We start from the raw sequence: 20,448 nt of genomic DNA, 5'->3' as shown, positions 1-20,448 counted from the left end.
TCGAAACCACAGGTTTTAATTTCCAGGCACATGATGGCTGGTGTCCCCACAGACACAGGGCTGTGTTTACAGCCGAGGACTGACAAGACGTGGCACTGTCCCCTTCTGGGTCCCAGCCGGCCGGCTTCCAGGGCTGAGGGAGGAGGTGTCTTTCTCGGCGCCCTCCCATCAGAGCTGCGTGTCCCGGCCGTCCAGGGTCAGGAGGGGAAGGGGGCCGCCTCGGCCAGCGGGCGGGCCATGCTCTGGATGGCCCACTGCAGGATGCCGTCAAAGGTGTGCTGTGGGACAGAGCAACTGTGAGAACCTCCAGGGGCGCCCCGCCATGGCCACAGGATCGTCCAATCTTCCCTCTAATTCAAAGGAGGGGAAACTGAGGCCCGAGGCCCCACGGCACAGGCCAGTCAGAGGAGGACCCCGTCCTGTACATTTCACTGCATCCTGTAAGCCCAGGGCACAGCCCCATGGCAGTTCATGACAGTTCTGCCTCCTCGGGTGGCTCCTTCGGGGTTGGGGGTCAGGGCCGGCTGCTTCTCATTCTGTTCAGGAGCCTGATGTTCCCACAGGATGTTCCCACAGGCCCCACAATGCCAGCAGAATAAGGCCGCCACCCTGGAGAGGCTGTAAGCCTGACCCTTATTTCTCCAGCTATATCCGGGGACCCCGTCCAGAGAAGCAGCTCCATTACCCAGCGCTGGGTCCCCTGGCCCACTCTCCGGCCCTGGGGTTCTACAGACATCTGCACAGTCAGGGTGTGTGGGGCATGGCCACTGCACAGGGCAGGACCCCTGCCCCATGGTCAGCTGGGACCCCCAGGTGCCACGCCGGACACAGGAGAACCTGTGGAGGCTGGAGGAGCTTATCCTCTTGCCAAAAACAGACAAGGCTTTAAAAGTCACACTTTGCCCACAGATTCTACTTGCCCATCTTAACATAGAAAGGCCTGAGTTGGGAGGGGCAAGCAACTCTCAGAGGGTTGGGGCCCGGGACCCCCCCACTCCCACACCCCACCCTCCCTGGGAAAGTGGATCTTGGGCCTGGTGCTCGAGCCTTGCCTGCCAGGGTCCAGGCCCTTGGGCAAGGGGCCGTGTGGGAGCTCTTGTCGGGGAGGGGCTGGGGGTGCTCAGCAGCACTGGACTCCTGCCGGGGCAGGGGCCAGGGGGGCTCCTGTTGGGGGGTGCCAGGGGCCCAGCAGCATTGAGGCTCCTGTGGGGGGCTGGGGGGCTCCTGTGGGGGGATGCCAGGGGCTCAGCAGCACTGGGGCTCCTGGTTGGTGGCGCAGGGACAGCCTGAGTTTCCATGGCTCAAGAGCAGCGGGGGCTGGCAGTCCTCAGTGTGCCCAGAATGGGGGGCCTGGGTGCCGGCTGAGGCAGGGGAGGGGGAGTGGAGGAGCAGCAGGTGCAGCCGAGGCCAGGGGAGGCATTACCTCGCTCAGAAGGGACTCCAGGTCCTCCCTGTGCAGAGTGGGCTCATGACTGGCAGTGTCATCCTGGAATCCAGGAAAGAGAAGAGGTCAACCGAACTCCCACAGCCCTGGCGGGGACACAGAGGCCACAGGGCCTACGGGCCGCGGGGGTATTTCCCCCCCACACTGAGATGGGAATTCTTACACCCAGCCCCATTGGGGGTGAGGGCACAGGGCTACGTGGGCATGATGGGGCTGGGGCTGCCTGCCGAGGGTCCTGCTCACTGCCCACGGCCAGCTGCCCACGGCCCCCAGACAGCTTCCACACTGTGTGGCCTCCTGGGGAAAACGAGGGGGCTCAGGGAACCAGCAAGGAAGCCCCACTCTGAGAGGGGAAGTCTGAGGCCCAGAGAGGAAAGTGTCTGGTCCATGCCACCCCCGCCCCCGACAAGCACCACCAGGGCCAGCCCACGCCATGGGTGAGCGGCCAGAGTGGGGGAAGGTCCCCAGGTGGGCACCCCCAGCAAAGAGGAGACCATATTAAATTGAACCCTGTGGAACTGCCCATTTGTAGCCCCAAACAGCCACATCCCAGCTCCTCCACTCGGGTGAACACTGGCGCTGCAAGGCCCTGCAGCCCTGCGTGGCTGAGGGAGGGGCTGTTCAGTCTGGAGGGGAAAGCCCCTGGATGCTCCCCTGGTCCTAAAGATGCTGCCAGTGGGTGGGAGACCTGCTCAGGACGGGGTGTGGGGGCATACCCAACCACCCTGGGGGAAGGGGGCAGGCTGGGGACACACCCAACCACCCTGGGGGAGGGGGGCAGGCTGGGGAGGGGCCAAGGCCAGCCAGAACTTTTCCTCTAACATGGCGTTACATTTCACACCGCAATGAAAACACAGAGGTCTCTGCTGTTCAAAGACAGAACCCAGTAGGTTAATGACGAGGTACCCGCCGCAGGAGCAGCTGCAAGAAAGCTGCCTGGGGTTGGGGAGGGGCATCTGCATAGGGCACGGACTCCAGGTGGGTGGTGTGAGGAGGGAGGCTTCTAGAAGGAAGGGGACAGCGACAGCTGCAGGCCAAGCCACTGTTCCACAAAAGCCCCAAGGGCAGGGCTTGGTCTGAGGCTTGTGCCATGCCAGGCCAGAGCCTGCATGGCAGGGCAGCCTGTCACATGCCTGGGGAGTACCATGCTGGGACGGGCTGTCACCTGCCCAGGGAGTACCATGCCGGGGTGGCCCATCACCTGCCTGGGAGTACCATGCCGGGGTGGCCCGTCACCTGCCCGGGAGTACCATGCCGGAGTGGCCTGTCACCACACGGTGTATATGGGGTGGAGGCAGAGCTGGGAAAGTGTGTGGGCCAGTGGAGCAGGTGGGACATGTAATCACCCCAGGATCCCTAAAGGCTCCTCCGTGGCTGGGATGTGCTCAGGAGGCCTCTGCTGGGAACAGTCAGGGCAAGAGGCCACCACCCCTGAGGCTCCTGCAGCAGTGACTCAAGCCGCCCCCACAGCCAGCTCCAGGGCAAGCCAGGCCGCCCCAGCAGTCAGGGGTCCCCCCACCACCCGGGTCCTCTCTGACAGTAGAGCAGGAGGAAAGGAAGAGCTACTGGCTGGACCCAGGGTTGCTTTGCCTCTCTGAGAGGCTCCGGCCACACAATGGGGTGGATCCTGGCCCCAGGGAGGACTGCGGGTGAGACTGCCTGGAGGGGTCAGACGGGGTTGGGGCTTACTCCTGCAGGCCTGGCACTCCTGCTCTCCCCTCACCCCACCAGGGCACCCTGGTGAGACTCTCAGGCCTCTGCTGTGAGGCGGCCACACAACCAACCGTGATGTCAGTCACCAACCCTGGAGGCAGCTTCCTTTTAACTATATTTAAGTTGCCAAAAAGAATTAGGTTTAAAGGGAAATTATTGTCTACAGGTAATGACCACATGGTCAGTGTGTATGGTGCAAACCCTCGAAGCTGGCACCCAGGGTTTGTCCTGAGACGTGCTCCCCCAACCCCAACCCAAGGGGTCCCCCACCCCCACCACCAGCACTCATGGAGGGTTCCTGTGGCACTGACCTTGGCAGGCCCGGGCGCCAGGTGGGCGGGGCTGGGGGCCAGCACCCCCTCCACAGGGGCCGGGGTCATGTCTCCTGAGCAGGATCTGCAGCGCAGGCCCGTCCTGCAGCAGAGGATGAGGGGCTGCCAGGTTGGGGGTAGCAGGAGTGCCACCTCCGGGGTATGGAGTGTGGGGTGCTGGGAGGTGGTGTTGGGTGTGGGGTGTGGGCATGGGTGGCGAGTGGGGGATGGGGTGTGGGGTGTGAGGAAGGGGTATGGGTGGAGAGTGGGAGTGGTGGGTTTGGGTGGGGTGTAGGGTGCGGGGGGGGTGTAGGGTGTGGGTATGGTGTGTGGGGTGTAGGATGTGGGTGTGGGGTATAGGATGTGGGTTTGAAGTGTGGGATGTGGGTGTCGGGTGTGGGTGCAGGGTGGGGGTTGTGGGTGGGGTGCAGGGTGTGGGTAGGGGGTGTGGGTGGGAGTGGGGTGCAGGTTATAGGGTGGGGTGTAGGGTGTAGGGTGGGGTGCAGGGTGTGGGTGGGGCGTGTGGGTGGGAATGGGGTGTAGGGTGTGGTGGGGGGTGTGGGTGGGAGTGGGGTGCAGGTTATGGGGTGGGCTGTAGGGTGTGGGGTGGGTGGGGGGTGTGGGGGATGAGTATAGGGTGTAGGGTGTGGATGGGGTGTGGTTTGAGCTGTATGGTGTGGGTATGGGTTTGGGCCTCCATGCCAACCACACTCACCCAGGCCGGGAGGTGCCCGCCGGGAAGTGGCAGCGCCAGTGGAAGGCGGCAGCGCAGTGAGCACACCGCAGCACGTCCGTACCATCTCCGCACACCCCGCACCGTGCGCCAGGAGCTGGACTCTGTGGGAGGCGACCCCGTGGGGTGACACAGGGGGCCGGGGGGAAACGTAGCTGAACCCAAGGCCTCCGTGCTCTCCCCTGGGACCACCCAGGGCTGGACAGCGGGTCTGGGCACAAGTGGGAAGCCTCACGGTGCGGCCGAGGCTGCAGGACAGCGGGACCAGTCCCATCCCCAGGATGCAGGGGAGACCCAAGCACCCTCAGGCAAGCCTGGTGCCCACACCTCTCTCCCGCTTGGCCGGCCTGGCCTCCTTTGGGGCTGAGTGCAGGAGTCTCCTGAAGGGCGGTGCCCACAGGACTGCAGTGAGGGGAATTGAGGCAGGGTGGGGCGGGCTCCCATGTGCGCTGGGCCATCCCCCCCTTCATTGTCCTGCCTTGTGTGGGGAGCAGTAATGCCCAGGGCCAGGAGCTGGAGTGGAGGTCTAGGAGCCTCCCCTTTTCCCTGAAGCCCCCCACGCTCCCCCACAGCCCCAGGCCCTGTGCCTCCCAGACCCTGTCTCGCCTGGCCTCCCTCTCCTCCTGTTTCAGGTGAATTCATCCGCCATGTAGGTCCTGGGCTCCCTGAAGAGCCCACCCTGGCCTGCACTCCCCACTCACCTGCTGCCCCTCAGGACCCACACACAGTAGGGGGTGCAGGGCCGAGGAGTCCAGCCCTGGCAGGGGGGCTGCAGAAGGCGGGGCCGGCAGGTGCTTGTACACAAGAGCCGTGTCCATGCCAGTTAGGGGCTCCCCAGGTGGACCTCTCACCTCCTCTCCCGCCGACCTAAGCCCCGGAGGGAGCTGGAACCCAAGGGTCAGCATCAGAGGGGCCGTGGGCACCTGCCGGGCACCACCCGGGAGTCAGTGACTGCTGGGACCCTGAAACCCGGGGCAGCAGGGTGCCGGCGGAGGGCCGGTGTGGTGGAAGGCGTCCACACTGAGTGGGAAAGGCCTGTGGCAGTTCCCGGCTCTGTGGTCCTCCCTCCTCCCCCGTCTATACACGAGGGGCCCCCTGGCCCTCAAGGCTGTCAGAGGGAACACTGGGCCTGTGCACAGTAGCCCTCCTGTGTTCACAGCAGCAGAACGATGAGCACATCTTCTAGGGCCATTATCAATACTCATAGTGCCTCCCCAGGGTGAATCCGCAGCCAGGAGAGCTGGGTTTCCGCCTATAGGAACCATGATGGGGGCCCCACCGCAGGGGACCACAAGGACCAGGCGTGTGCATGAGGGGCACAGTGCTGCGGCTGGGGTAGGCCTGTCCCACAGGACTCCAGGGGACAGACAGACAGGAGGGGTGGCCCGGCCTAGAAGTGGGCGTGGCCATACCAGGGTCTCCACGGGTGGCTCCTGGGGCCGGGGCTCCTCTGCCCGGGGCTGCGTCTCCTGGACTGTCACCTGCAGGCAGCCGGAGCACCTCCAGGTCCCACTGCTCGTGTGTCCACCAGTCAGAGACATGCAGAACAAGACAGCGGGTGACAGATCCCCAAACCCACGGGTGGGGCTCGAGGGCTCCGCTGCACCATGTCCTTTTACAGAGGGGAAACCGAGGCACAGCAGGGAGATGGGCAGAGACACAGGAAGGGAGAGCCCCCGGGGGACATTTACCCTTAGTGGGGTGGCCCTGGCCAGCGCGATCAGGGTCCCCTTGGCGTGCTCTCTGATGAACCCCAGGAATCCCCAACACCTGTGAGCCCACAGTGGCTTTGCCTGCCTTTCAGGGCTGGGCCCTGCTGGGGGCCCCCCTAAGCTGACTGTTTATGTCCCGGGACCCATCCTGTTTCCTTAAGGGGAATGGCACCCAGCAGAATGGGAGGTGATCAAGGGCAGGAAGAGACAGCAAGGAGGACGGCTTCAGAAGGAGCCGAGCGAGGCCCCTGGCTGCGCCTCTTATTCTAGTGATGACGCAAGAAGCTGAGAGGGGGCCTGGTGAAGGCCACTTAGGGGCTGGGACAGAGCCTCGCCTGAACGTGGGTCCCCACTCCTCCCAGAGCTCTTCCTCCCACAGACTGCCACGTCCTGTGGGGTTGGAGTGAGGGCAGGGCTCGGTGGGCTGTGGGGAGGGAGTGCTGGGATATGAACACAGAGGAGGCCTCCCACCCCCACTAAGCCCGGGGTCCTGTGCATTGGTGGACAAGCTCCCACCTGCCCTTGGGGGTGCAGCTCTGTGGCCTCTGTGCTCCCCAGCCCTGTCTGGGGTGGGACTCTGGGGCGGGGCTTGGGGGTGTGGGCTGCAGCCTGGGATGAGCTTGGACAGGGTGGCATCTTCACCTGGGGTCTCTGTTCTGCTTTGCTGCCCTCAGGGGCCCAGCTGGGCAGCCAGTGTGGCCAGGCTGGGAGGCAGGTGGCAGGGTGGGAAGACCCAGGCCCTGGCCCCATGGCCCAGTGACCTGACTCAGAGCCCCCTTCCATCAGGGATGGGAGAGCCTGGGGGGGCTTCCCTTCAGGGTCAGTGGGTGGAGGTGGCTGTGAACTGGGGTGACCTGGTTGCGCTGGCAGAGGTGCAGGCTCACCTGGGGATCTCCCGGAGTGGAGGGGACAGGCAGGCCAGGTGGAAGGCCCGAGGGCAGCCATCACAGCAGATGAGCTCCCCGCCGTCCCGGCACACAGCACACTCGTCCTCGTTCTTCTGGCACAGGCAAGAGACGCCCATGCAGACTGGGCTGGGGTGCAGCACCCTCCCGAGAGCCACCTCCTTCCCAAAACGGCTCCCCCAGCATCTCTGGGTACCTGAACTCCCCGGTCTCTGCCCTGCTCCCATGCTGCCAGGGCCTGAAATTCCACCCTGACCACCTGTTCCCCATCCATCTGGTCTCTAACGGACACCCCTCGGGGCCATCCCTATTGGGAAGAAAACCCGGTTTCTCACGGGCTGCTGTGTTCCAGGGGCTGGAACTGTACACCCACCACATGCGCCCTTCCTCACAGGGCAGTGGGGCCAGGCCCAGGGAGGTCTCTCCTGACCTCAGCACCTGCTGAACCCTCCACCCGCAGGCCCCACCCTCCTTGTGCCCTGCCTGGATGGTGCCTGCTGTGCCTTCAGGGGTCTCCCAGATACCAGCTCCTCCAGAATCCCTCCAGACAGCCAGACTAGGCTGGTCCTGCACAGCAGTGACCTTACTTATTCTAACAATCCGCCAGACGCCTGCCAGCCTGGGTGCCCCTGCAGGGCAGGACTGGGCCCTGTCACTTCTAAGTGCCAGGGCCCCACAGAGCCCCTGGTGCCAAGTGGTCAAGTTCTGTAACCCACCACGGCAGGCACCCCCCACACTGCTTCCACCTCATTAGGAAACCATGCTGGGGACCAAGGACGAGCCTGGTATTCCCAGTGGACCCTCAAGCTCCTGGCTGTAGCAGGGGCGCCCGGCCCACCCATGGGCCCAGCTGAGAGCAGTGCGTACAGCCTGGACCAAACGCTGTGCTTTTAAGAGCCTGAGAGGACCTCACTTTCTCTGACTTATTTAAATATTACAATTATATATTATCAGGAGAAAATACTGTCTGTTAAAGAAAAAGAGCTCTGCCCTGTGGGAGGGGCTCAGGCCCCAGTGCTCATCCCTGAGTGCCCAGGTCAAGGCAGAGGCGGCAGGACCCACCCGAGGAGAGCGAGGACAAACAGGGGCCCTCCTATGGTCTAGGGCATTACCTGGTGGAGCTGGGGGTCACTGGGGAGGGCTGGAAGGGCAGGAGCCCTGCCCTGTTGGCCCAGCCTAGCCTCATCTCCACCCTGCAAGGAAGAGGGGCATCAGCAATGGGGGCAGCCTGAGCAGCGAGGGTGCACACGGCTGTGGCACCAGGCGTCTCTCGGCAGCAGCCGCCAGCCCCCCAGCAGAGCCACTCCCCCAGAGGCAATGCTGTTCCTGGGGTGGGGGTGCATCAAGAGCCGGGCTCCCCAGGGAGGGTCAGGTGCTTACGGGGGCAGCGCCCTGGGCTCCCTTGGCTCGAACCAGAGGCTTCAGGCCACCGCCGCTGCGGGCCTTGTTCTTCCCACCACTGGGGTCTTCAAACTTGCTAGGAGTGTAGAACTCCCCCCCGACCTGGATGCACTTCTTGGAGCCCCCTGGGAGGAGATGCCGGCTGGTCCTGGCTCACCTACCCAGCAGGACCTGCCTTGGCAGTCGTGTAGGCCCCGGACTGGGGTCTAGCAGAGACAGGTGGAGTTCCTACAGCCTGCGTTCCTCCAGCCCGCCCCCACCCCAGTCGAGTCTGGGGCCCGGGGATTGTTCCAGGTCTACACCAGGGTGTTCAATAGTGTCCCCCAAAGTTCACGTCCACCTAGAACCTCAGAGTGTGTCCTTACTTGAAATTGGGGTCATTATAGATGTGATTAGTTAAGATGAGGTCACACTGGACCATAAGTTCAATGACTGGTGCCCTTGTAAAGAGGACACATGGGAGATGGCTGTGAGACCGCAGAGTCAGAGACTGGAGTGGTGGGACCCTGAGCCCAGGAACAAGGGGCACAGGGACACCCGCATAACGACCAGCAGCTGGGAGGGACAAGGAAGGATTCTTCCCTGCAACCTGCAGAGGGAGTGTGGCCCCGGGACACCTTGATGTTGGCATTTCTGTCATTTCAAGCTTCCCAGTTTGTGCCATTTGATCCAACAGCCTTAGGAAGTAACACAGTGGGTCTTGGGACCACCCAGAAGTGCAAGACCAGGGCCCTGGCTGTGCCTGGTGTTCCCAGCCCATGCCCAGCACTGAGGAGACGCCGTGGCAGGGACTGTAGATGGAATGCCCGATGGCACGGTGGGTCTGCCACCAGCAGCCCTGCTGTGCCCTGGTCAGATGGCACTAGTGATTGCATGGGGTCAGTGGCTGGCCAGGGAATGGGGGGCGAGGACGCTGCAGGCCGACCAGGGAATGGGGGGTGAGGACGCTGCAGGCTGTCCTGGTTGAAGAGTGCAGACACCCTGGAGGGTCTCGGCAGCACAGACAGAACTTTCTAAGGATGCAGCCACATGGCCCAGGAGGGCCCATGCACATGGATGGAGGTGACTGGGGGTGCAGCGCATCCCGGGCTGGGATGTGGGCCTAGACCACCGGCCTTGAAGAAGGTCCCCCGATAGGGAGACTTCAGTGCCCACTCTCCTCTTCCAAAGTCATCAGAACCACAGGCAGAAACTCTGGCTACATGAGCGACAGCCCTGCCTGCTGTGGGACCACCAGGGTGCAAAGGGGCGCGGAGGGACGTGGAGGGGCGTGGAGAGGGGCACGGAGGGGAACACAGGGGCGCGATCCTCCTTCCATCTTGGAGCCTGGGTCTCCCCGTCAGTCCCATCTCCCCGCCACAGCATCTACCTGACTCAAACACCTGCTGGATGAGAATCCCCTCCACGGCCCCTCGGGCTCCCGGGACGTCCCCAGAGGACATGGCCACAGCTCTCTGGACTGAAGCTGACATGGTCTGAATCCCTGGGAAAGGGAGCACCCACTGGGGTCACCCATGGGGAAGACAGTTCCCGAGCACAAACTCTGTGCCAGGAGCAGGCAGTACGGGGCTGCAGAGCCCTTTCCTTCCAGCCAGGTCAGGCCGAGGAGGGAGCCCAGCCCCGCCTTGTGCAGACAGCCCACAGGTAAGGGCAGAGACACGAGAACGTGTGTGTTCGTGTGTGCACCCATGTGTGCGTGTGCTGGGGGTGGCAGTGTCAGCAGAGCTGGCACAATGGAGAGGAAGGAATGCCCAGTGACCAGCCCCCACCATGACATGGGCCCTGTGTTGTGCTGGGAGGGACACAGAGTTCCTAGGCTCTGCCCTCAGGGCAGGCAGCAGTGGGCATAGGGGGTCTCTGGAGTCCAGAGCCCTGGGAAGGAAGGAGAAGGGGACAGGAAGAGTCCAGCTTGCACGCAGCTGGGGGCCGGGGATGATTTTCTAGAGGAAGCCATGTCTGGACTGGTCCTGAAGGACAGGGAGTGGATGGGCAGAGAAGTGCCTGAGAAGGGGGTCCCAGAACCAGGGTGTGGTGGGGGCAGGGGCGACTGGCAAGATCGTGCATGGACCCAAGGTGTCCCCTTCCTGGGTCTGGTGGTGCAGCTTAGGCCCTTGGAATGACACGCCAGACCAGCATGTCCGCAGCCCCTAGGACAGGGTCTCAGAGGGCAGGCCCTGCTCTGACCCCCGACCCCTTGCCCCTGGCCAGGCAGAAGGGAGGCGCTCCCACTGGGCCCCACTCACCGTTCCCAAGTGGAAGACGCTGCTGCTCTGCGCTGCTCTCCGCCTTCCTGGGGGGCTTGGCCTTCAGTTGAGAGCCTGAACGGGAGAGCTGGGGGCAGCCTGGCCTCCCCTCTCAGTGGGGGTGAGTGCTGGTGGGCAGGGGCCGGAGGAGGGAGGGGTGGAGGGGGCCCAGTGCTGGGTATTCCCTTTGCCAGGCTCTGGTTTCTCATCAGTAAAAGGAAACTCGCCTGCCTACTTTGCCAGCCTGGGGAGGTCACCCTTCAGGCAGGAGGGAGCTGAGAGGCTGGTCCAGTGTGTTGGTCTAGTACCCAGAGGAGACCCCCACAGCCCCAGGCAGGCTGGCTCCACGCCCAGTGGGTAGGAGCCCGGGTGGGGAGGGGGCATGGGCTCCTGGGGAAGACTGGAGACCCCGGCTGGCTTCCCCTGTGGGGTACCTGGGCTGGGGGTGCCCCTTGGAGTCAGGGCTGCTGGCGCGGCAGCTCGAGGTTCTTCTGAGGCCTTCCTCTTGGTGGGGTGTCTGGGTGGTGGTACCAAAGCCTTGGGGATGGTCGGGAGCTTCCTCCCCTTCCGGGATTGGCTGAGGTCCACATCTGCAGCTCAGGGGCAGGAGCAGGGTCCCAACCTCAGGGTTTTCTCCGGGGGGAGGATAGGCCCCAGAAACTGGACACCCTGGCCAGGTGGGTGAGGCCTGGCCCCTTTGCCTCTTAGGATCCAAGATGGTCCTGGGACCACGGGCTCCTCAAACACCACGCTGGTTCCAGTCCAGCTGGGCTGAGCAGGTGACAGCAGCTGCCCCAGGCCCCCAGCATGGCCGAGCCCACCAGGACCCACCTTTGGGGAAGCTGTCCAGGATGGGCTGCAGCCGGCCATAGCGCTCCAGGTTGTAGTCCTTGAACAGAACCCTCCAGAAGTCCAGGATGACTGTGGAGTCCTGGGTCAGCAGCCAGGACAGGAGGGCGTGGAAGGCCTGGGGGCAGCCCTCCTTTTCCTTCAGACGAAGTGTCTCCTGCAGTGGGGTGGCATGAGGGTCCCTGCCGCGGTCCCCCACACCCTGCGGCCTGCCCATCTCCACCATGACTAGAGGGTGGAGCTCCCAGGCAGAGGTGCTGGCGACCTGGGCAGCTCCGCGCCCATCTCCTTGGCTTGTGGTGGGGTCAGGTGGTGGTGTAGGCTGTTGAGGGTGGGACTGGGGGAACCTGGAGGCCATTCCCTTGGCTTGGGGGTGAGGTGTACAGGCGGCTGGGGGAAGGGGACCAACTTCTAACTTGTCGTCAGGGACGCCCTGGCTCCTTGCCGGGAGGGAGTTGGGGAAGGCTGGAGGGGCCTGGGGATCTGGAGGGGCCGGGAGGCATGGGGCGGGGTCCTCCTGGAACTTCCCTGGGGACTATCCCTGGCTCGCAGGGCCTGGGAGCCGTGGAGGGCGGGCGGGGGGCCCACCTGGAACTTGTCCTCGGGGACCACGTCGTGGTCGGCCAGCGCGTGCAGCAGTGGGAAGGCGCTGTCCACGGCCACCGCGATCTCCGTGCGGTGCAGCCTCAGAAGCCGGCGCAGGGCTGCGTCCGCCGCCATGGGGTCAGCGCGGGGACCCGGGGCTGGGGCGGGCGCGGTGGGTCCCGGGACACTGGCAGCCCCTCGCCTGGCCTCGGGTCCCGGCGGGGCTGTGGGGCGTCCGCGCCGGCTGTGCGCCCGCCCGTCTCCCTGGGTCTGCGAGCCACGCGCGCCGCTGTTATACCCCCGCGACCACGCAAAGAGCAAAGGCCGCTCCGCCCCGGCGCCCAATCAGGGCCAGAGCCTCCCGCGGGGACGCTTCCCTGTGATGGAGGCGCTGCGCTCCCTCCCTCGCTCCTGGGAAGTCTCCGCACCCGCCTGACTCACCCACCAGGGCAGCTGCTTTGGGGGCTGGGGACGGAGACTTGCTCTGCGCGGGACTCAGAGGCCTCTCACCTCCCAGTGTGGCCCCGTCCTGCCTCCCCCAGGGCCCTGCTCTAATGGGGCGAAGCCGGGACAGGTATCCTAGGCGGGGAGCTCGGGCCTCAGGGCCTGGCAGGGGCTGCCCGCGGTGCAATGGCCCCTCCCAGTGGCCGGCAAGAGCCTCCATGGAGGCTGGATCGGGGTGGTGTCCCTGGGGGACCTCCACACAAGCTGAAAGCCCCTGCTCAGGGGCCCGCCTGGGGCTGTGGGAGGAGCCAGGTGGAGGCCCAGTCTGATGGAGGAGACGGTACCGCAGCCCTGGGCGTCCCCGGGGAGGCTCCTGACTTCACCATCTCAGGCTGGCTGTGTGATGCCAGCAAGCCCTTTCCTTCTCTGAGCCTCAGTTCCCTGATCTTTAAAAAGGGCGCATTCGCCTGGAGACTGAGGCTCGCTCGCATTGACCCCCTACTTCTTTCCTCCAGGTGCTTTAGAAGGAAGATGGCCAGCCCCACAACAGGTTCCCTGAGTGTGGCCCTGAGGGAGGGCTCCCTAGGGATCTTCCTAGGACCAGTGACAGAGGCTGAGGGATGCTGTGGCCTGGACAGGAACTTCCAGGGGCATCTGGGAAGGTGTCCTGGAGGGGAGCTGCAGTGGGCAGGAGCCAAAGGTCCCAGGTGGACATGGGTGGGGACAGTGCCCCCAGTAAAGCAGGAGCAGGTGCAGAGGCCCGGGGCCTGCAATGGTGCCGAGGCTGTGGCAGCCGCGCAGGCATGGCCTGGAGTAGGGTGGCCTCAGTGGGAGGCCTTGGTAACACAGTTCCCTAGTCTTTGCGGTCAAGCCAGGGAGGCAGGCCCTGTGTGCAGGCTGCAGAGAACCACAAGAGGACTCTGGGCACGAGTGTTCCCACTGAGTGGGAGAAGGGAATGACCTGGCCAGCAGGCTTAGGGCTGAAGGGTGGACGAAGGTACCAGGAAGGCTGAATCCGGGCAGCACTGGGATGAGGGGATAACTGATGCAGTGAGAGATGTCACCAAGAGTCCCATGTGCGCAGGCGTGCCGTTTGCTGTTGGGCAGCCAGAGTCCAGGATGGGGAGCGGCGGACACCTCTTCTCCAGACCGGAGGTCGGTCTCGGTTTCTCCTACCGCCTCCAGGCCCAAGGTCCCCCTGAACGTTCTGCATGTCTGGAAAAGACTCTGGGGGTGTTTGGGAACAAACCTGGGGAGGAAGGTGGGGCCAGAGGTGGTGACTGAGGTGGTCAGCCTGGGGTCAGGTGCTGGGGACGTCGTGGGGAGCTGTGGGGGAGGGGATCCATCTCAGAAAGCCAGTGGTGGCTGTGGAGTATCAGGCAGTGCAGGGGGAGGAACAGGCTGGCTCCTGTGTGGAATGTCCTGGGAGCTCTGAGCTGGGAGCAGGGCCCTCTCGCTGCCCATGCCTGGGCGTGTGGAGTGTGCTCTCACTCCCTGCACTGCGCCTTCCGAAGACCCCGGGAGGGGAGCCCCCCACCTGCCTGCCTGCCTTGCCGGTCCCCGCTCCAACAGGCACATCCTGTCCCCAGCCAGACCAGGCTGCTGCTCGCTGGGTTTCCTGCCCTCTCCCCTGTAGTTCTGTATTTACAGCAAAAATATTTAAGTAAGTGCAAGCGGAAGTCATACAGAAGCCCAGCTCTGCACGGGATCCCTGCCTGCTCCTGCAACACCCCCATTTTCCTTGCTCATCCACGGGCAGGCTCTCACGTGGGGAGAGCTCACCAACATCAAGTTCAATGGCAACCCTCGGGCCCACAGGCTCCACCGTTCATGCATAAAAGTCCCTGGGGTGCCAGGGAACCAGTGCACGCAGCTCTGGGATGACCAGTAACTGTTGCTGCCGGCAACTCGGGGGGCTTTCTTCTCTCCTTTGAGGCCATCCTGCCCTGAAGTCACTCCCTGGTGGCTTTTGTCTCCCCAGATGGTTAAGTGAGTCAATGGATGCCTTAGCCAAGAGATAGTTAAAGGGCAATTAAAAACTGCAAAGCAGGATCCAAGTCTGCACTTCACTTTTTTAAAAAGACCTGAAATCTTTGCGGGTGCACCTGTGTCATCGGGCTGGGGCCTGACCCCTGTGGGCAGGCGTCACCCAGCCTCTTGCATGGAGGTTAACAAAGAGGCCCCTGTAGAATTCTGGACTTTCCACCATGCCGTGGGGCTTTCCATCCCAGCCCCTTGCCCGCGGGTGATCTGGAGCTGCCAAGGCTCCCTGGAGGAGGCCCTGGTGACATAGACCCCTGGAGTGGAGTGAGGAGCTGGGGGGTTGGCCCTGTCTTCAGTGGGGCTGATGCCTTTGTGAGACTGAGTCTCACTTTCCCCAAGAGGCGCCTGGGCAGAGCTCTGGGACAGTATTGGGCTCTATCCCTGAGCCCCATGTCCTCGCTGGAGCGGGGAGGGCCCGGCAGCCCTTTCTCCCACATCCATGCTTTTCCCTTGGGCGCCTGCGGGCCTGCCACGCCCTGGGCTAGGCCTTGAGAGCTTCGTAATTCTGCTCACTCCATCGGCAGAACGGTCTCCTCAGGTTGTTTCATCGTGATTAGTGCCATCACGATGTGGAAACTGAGGCCCATTGCAGGGAGGAGCTTGGCCAGAGTCACGCAGCTGCTAAGAACCATGACTCAGACCTTGATGCACGGAAGAACGGAGGCTTTCCAGGTCCATGCTCCGGCTGTGCTGGGTGCCCCTCAGGTGCCCAGGTCACGTCAGATGTTCTCAGCCTGCAAAGAGGGGGGACGCTGCCTATGTGATGTGTACGGACGTCGGGAGGAGCCAGGTCCTAATGGCAGAGCAGGGAAGGGGCTGGAGGGGGCTTGGCCTTGGCCCCTCAGACAAGCCTGGACTCCATGCCTTCTCTCCTGCTCTAGCTGGAGGTTCCGTCCCCTGTAGCTCCCTGGAAAAGCCAGGCTCCCGGAGGCCAGGAGTCTGAGTCAGGATGGCCTCGGGGGATGTGGAGCCCGGGCCAGGCCTTGGTTCCTGGAGGCCCCGGACCCTGCTCCTGCAGCCTGGCCAGGTGGTCTGGCATCAAGGGAGGTGTGGGTCTCCTCAGGACACTTTGCGAGGACCCTAGCACCCTCCTGGCCACCAGCTTTCTCACCAGGCCTCGATTTCCTCACGGTAGAGAGGAAGTTGCCTCTGCTTGTTGGGCGGGACGGCCGTTCTACACAGGTGTCCAAGCCGGGGAGGCAGCTCCGAGCACCGGTGAGCTCAGAAGCACCCCTGCTCAGCCAAGGGCGTTGGGTGGGGGGGAACCTCCTGCCCCCTCCCCTCCTACTAGTCTTGTCTCAAACCTGCCCCGCTGGTTGGGCCTCAGGTTCCCTGGTCTGGCATCTCCCCTGCATCCCACTGTGGGTATGTGTCCAGACAGGGTCGCTTTTCTCAGTGAACTAGGGGGCTGTGGTGCCAGATTTTTTCTTCTTTTTTTGCAGAATTGACTATCTGCCTTGCAGTCTTACCAAATAGCCCAGTGGGTGGGCCGGGGCCCTCTCAGTGGACAGGCCCTGGGAGAACAGAGCCCTGCCCTCTGCCCTCCCCGAAGCCCACCAGCTATGTACTGAATGTTGGTCTCCCCCCAGCATTCTTACGTTATCGTCTCACTCCCAAGGTGATAGTAGTAGGGGGTGGGACCTTTGGGAGGTCATTAAGTCGCGAGGACTCTGCCCTCAGGAACGAATGACTGCCTGTATAAAAGGGGCCTGATGGCTGGGCACAGTGGCTCATGCCTCTGAGCCCAGCACTTTGGGAGGCCGAGGCTGGTGAATCACCTGAGGTTAGGAGTTCGAGACCAGCCTGGCCAACATGGTGAAACCCCATCTCTAGTAAAAATACAAAAATTAGCTGGGCATGGTGGCATGCTTGTAATCCCAGCTACTCAGGAGGCTGAGGCAGGAGAATCACTTGAACCTGGGAGGGGAAGTTGCAGTGAGCTGAGATCACGCCACTGCACTCCAGCCTGGGCGAAAGAGCAGACTCTGTCTCAAAAAAATGGAGGGGGCCTGAGGCAGCCCCTGTGCCCCTTCCTCCATGTGAGGATATGTAGAAGGTACCATCTAGGAACCAGGAAAAAGGCAACAGGCCCTCAACAGACATGGTGCCTTGATCTTGAACTTTCCAGCTTCCAGAACTGTGAATGATAAATTTCAATTTTTTTTTTTTTTCTTTTTGAGATGGAGTCTCACCCTGTTGCCCAGGCTGGAGTGCAGTGGCGCGATCTCGGCTCACTGCAACCTCCGCATCCCGGGTTCAAGTGATTCTCCTGCCTCAGCCTCCCTCGTGATCTGTCCACCTCGGCCTCCCAAGGTGCTGGGATTACAGGCGTGAGCCACCGCACCTGGCCAATTTCTACTGTTTATAATTGCCTGGTCTAAGGATTCTCCTGCAGCAGCACAGTGGACCGAGACACCTCTCACGCTGAGTGTCACACACTCTGAGTCACTCTGGTTTTGCTGCCCTCCCTGCCTCTCTCCTCCCTCTCCAGTCTGGTCATGCTGAACGGACCAAAGCTCCTAGAAATGCAAAAAGTGACTTTGGGGGTCGGTGCGCTGTTGGCAGCAGGACATGAAGTCACCAGGGGCACTAGGTCAAATGCCCTGGAGAGTGCAGTGCTCTGGGGTTGGGCAGGACACCCATCTGGAACTGCACAGCCCACCGTGGGGCCCACCTGCTTTTCTGTTTTGATCCCAGAGTCAACAGTCCATCGTCCAGGGATTGTAAATAGCAGGAAGCCTAAAATTAGGAGGAAGGGATGACAACAGGTGCTGACTGCAGCAGGGCACAAAATGGCCGTTGGAGACCTCAGGCCATACTTGGATAAACATATTTTTCCATCCGGTTAGCCCACCAGCCCAGTGTTGGGTGTAGCAGGACCATATGCTTCAGTTACGAGGCCGGCCTTCAATTTGGAAGAAATCCAATTTATCAACTTTTCCTTTTACATTTATTTTCTTGTGCTTTTGGAGTCAACTCTAAGAATTCTTTGCCTGGCCCTAGATCCTGAAGATTTTCTCCTATGTTTTTTTCTAAATGTTTTATAATTTTACGTTTACATTTAAATCTTTGTGATCCCTTCCAAGTTAAATTTATAGAAGATGTGAGATCTAGGCTGAGGCTCTTTTTTTTTTTTTTTTTTTTTTGAGACGGAGTCTCGCTCTGCCGCCCAGGCTGGAGTGCAGTGGCCAGATCTCAGCTCACTGCAAGCTCTGCCTCCCGGGTTCCCGCCATTCTCCTGCCTCAGCCTCCCGAGTAGCTGGGACTACAGGCGCCCGCCACCTCGCCCGGCTAGTTTTTTGTATTTTAGTAGAGACGGGGTTTCACCGTGTCAGCCAGGATGGTCTCGATCTCCTGACCTCGTGATCCGCCCGTCTCGGCCTCCCAAAGTGCTGGGATTACAGGCTTGAGCCACCGCGCCCGGCCGGCTGAGGCTCTTTGACCCCACTCCGTGGGTGTCCAGTTTGTTGAAAGATTGTCTTTCTTCCATTACATTTCTTTTATATCTTTGTCAAAAGTTAGTTAGGCAGTAAATCAAATGGATCCAAGACCTACATAGAAAAGCAAAAGCTACAGAACTCTTAGAAGGAAACATTGAGAGAAATCTTCATGACATGGATTTGTTAGTATTTTCTTAGATATGATGCCAAAAACATCAGATAAATAAACTGGACTTCATCAAAATTAAAATGTTTCTATAGGCCAGACACAGTGGCTCATACTTGTCATCCCAGCACTTTGGGAGGCCAAGGCAGGTGGATCACCTGAGGTCAGGAGTTGGAGACCAGCCTGGCCAACATGATGAAACCCCATCTCTACTAAAACTACAAGAAATCAGCCAGACGTGGTGGTAGGCACCTGTAATCCCAGCTACCCGGGAGGCTGAGGCAGGAGATTCGCCTGAACCCAGGAGGCAGATGTTGCAGTGAGCCAGGATCTCGCCATTGCGCTCCAGCCTGGGCAACAAGAGTGAAACTCCGTCTCAGAATAAAATGCAGTATAATAAAATATTTATACAGGCCGGGCGCGGTGGCTCAAGCCTGTAATCCTAGCACTTTGGGAGGCCGAGACGGGCGGATCACGAGGTCAGGAGATCGAGACCATCCTGGCTAACACGGTGAAACCCCGTCTCTACTAAAAAATACAAAAAACTAGCCGGGCGAGGTGGCTGGCGCCTGTAGTCCCAGCTACTCGGGAGGCTGAGGCAGGAGAATAGCGTAAAACCCGGGAGGCAGAGCTTGCAGTGAGCTGAGATCCGGCCACTGCACTCCAGTCTGGGCGACAGAGCGAGACTCCGTCTCAAAAAAAAAAAAAAAAAAAAAATTTATACAATAAAGCACACTGTCAGGAGAGTGAAAATCCCCCCGGCGAATATTTGAAAAATCACATATCTGATCAGGGTCTAACATCCAGAGCATATGGAAAACTCTTACACAATCCAATTGAAAACTAGGCAAAGGACTAAAATAGACATTTCTCCAAAGAAGATAGGCAAATGGCCAACAAGCACATGAAAAGATGCTCAACATCATCAATCGTTAGGGAAATGCCGATTTAATAAAATGAGATACCACTTTACCCCCACTAGGATGGCTATTATCAAAGAACAGAAAATAACACATGTTGGTGAGAATGTAGAAAAATTGGAATCCCCACAGTTGCTGATGGAAACAGAAAGTGGTGCAGCCACCGCAGAAAACAGTTTGGCAGTCCCTCAAAAAATTAAATATAGCATCATTTTATGAACTAGCAATTTCACTTCTGGGGATACACCAAAAAGAACTGAAAGCAGGTATTCAAGCAAAACTTGTACACAAATGTTCACAGCAGCACCACTGGCAACAGCTAAAGGGTAGAAGCAAGCCAAAAGTCCATCAACAGAAGAATGGATACGTAGAATGTGGTATAGCCATATGATGGAATATCACTCAGCTGTAAATAGGAATGAAGTACTGATGCTTACCGCAATGTGGATGAACCTCAAAAACACTATGCTAAGTAAGCAGACACGAAAGAGCCACACGTTGTATGAATTATTTATATGACATACACAGAATAGGCAGATCTGTAGAGACAGAAAACAGATTGGTGGTTTCCAGGGGCTGGAGAGAAAGGGAAACGAGGAGTGACTGTTTAATGAGTATGGGGTTTTCTCTTACAGTGGATGAAAAAGTTCTGGAACTAAGACAGTGATGACTGTTGTACAAGATCATGATGTACTAATTCCCACAGAATTTTAAACTTTTGAATGGTTAAAATGGTAAATTTCATGTTATGTGAATTTGTAATACAAATTAATTAATTAAAAAGCATTTGGGCATATTTGTAAGGATCTATTTCTGGGTTCTCTGCTTTGGTTCTATTGATCTATGTGTCTGTTTACCAATATCACATAGTCTTGATTACTGTAGCTATATAATACATCTTGAGACCTAGCAAACTGATTCTTCACTTCATTCTTCTTTTTCTTTTTTTTTTTTATTTGAGTCTCTCTCTGTCACCCAGGCTGGAGTGCAGTGGTGCAATCTCGGCTCACTGCAACCTCCGCCTCCCAGGTTCAAGCTATTCTCCTGTCTCGGCCTCCCAAGTAGCTGGGACTACAGGTGCACACCACCACACCCAGCTAATTTTTGTATTTTTAGTAGAGACGGGATTTCACCATATTGGTCAGGCTGGTCTTGAACTCCCGACCTCAGGAGATCAGCCTGCCTGGGCCTCCCAGAGTGCTGGGATTACAAACGTGAACTACCATACCCAGCCCATTCTTATCTTTCAGAATTGTTTTAGCTATTCTAGTTTCTTTGGTCTTTTCATATAAATTTTAGAATAATTTTGTTTCTATCTATTAAAAAAATCTTGCTGGGATTCTGGGCTGGGAGCAGTGACTCCTGGGCTCAGTGATCCTCCCGCCTCATTCTGGGCAGAGGTGGGGTCTCGTTATGTTGCCCAAGCTGGTCTCCAACTCTTGGCCTCAAGAAATCCTTCCAGCTCAGCCTCCTAAAGTTCTGGGATTACAGGTGTGAGCCCCTGTGCCTGGCTGGATTTAACTTTTTGTTTGTTTATTG

The 20,448-nt window shown here is 60.0% G+C and overlaps 1 protein-coding gene across 2 annotated transcripts; it reads right to left on the bottom strand.

Moving 5' to 3' along the window:
* Positions 1-13,581, bottom strand: AIRE (autoimmune regulator). 2 transcript variants are annotated; one of them, XM_031665788.1, is made up of 14 exons: positions 11,900-13,581; positions 11,294-11,468; positions 10,897-11,052; positions 10,463-10,537; positions 9,589-9,702; positions 8,199-8,344; positions 7,931-8,011; positions 6,798-6,913; positions 5,614-5,713; positions 4,903-5,085; positions 4,184-4,305; positions 3,469-3,571; positions 1,424-1,486; positions 1-278 (listed from the first exon to the last, which is right to left on the bottom strand). In XM_031665788.1, exons 1-14 carry the CDS (start codon positions 12,029-12,031, stop codon positions 198-200), a joined length of 1,647 nt encoding a protein of 548 aa, XP_031521648.1. In that variant the 5' UTR covers positions 12,032-13,581; the 3' UTR covers positions 1-197. The 2 variants fall into 2 exon arrangements, with proteins under 2 accessions (XP_031521648.1, XP_003895460.3); XM_003895411.5 differs by lacking the exon at positions 11,900-13,581 and having other exon boundaries at positions 11,294-11,881.
* Between the last annotated feature and the right edge of the window lie 6,867 nt (positions 13,582-20,448).

Source organism: Papio anubis, chromosome 4 (assembly GCF_008728515.1).
Source record: "Papio anubis isolate 15944 chromosome 4, Panubis1.0, whole genome shotgun sequence".
Lineage (NCBI taxonomy): Eukaryota > Metazoa > Chordata > Mammalia > Primates > Cercopithecidae > Papio > Papio anubis.
The sequence above is the reverse complement of the archived record's forward strand: the minus strand, read 5'-3'. Positions and strand labels throughout refer to the sequence as shown.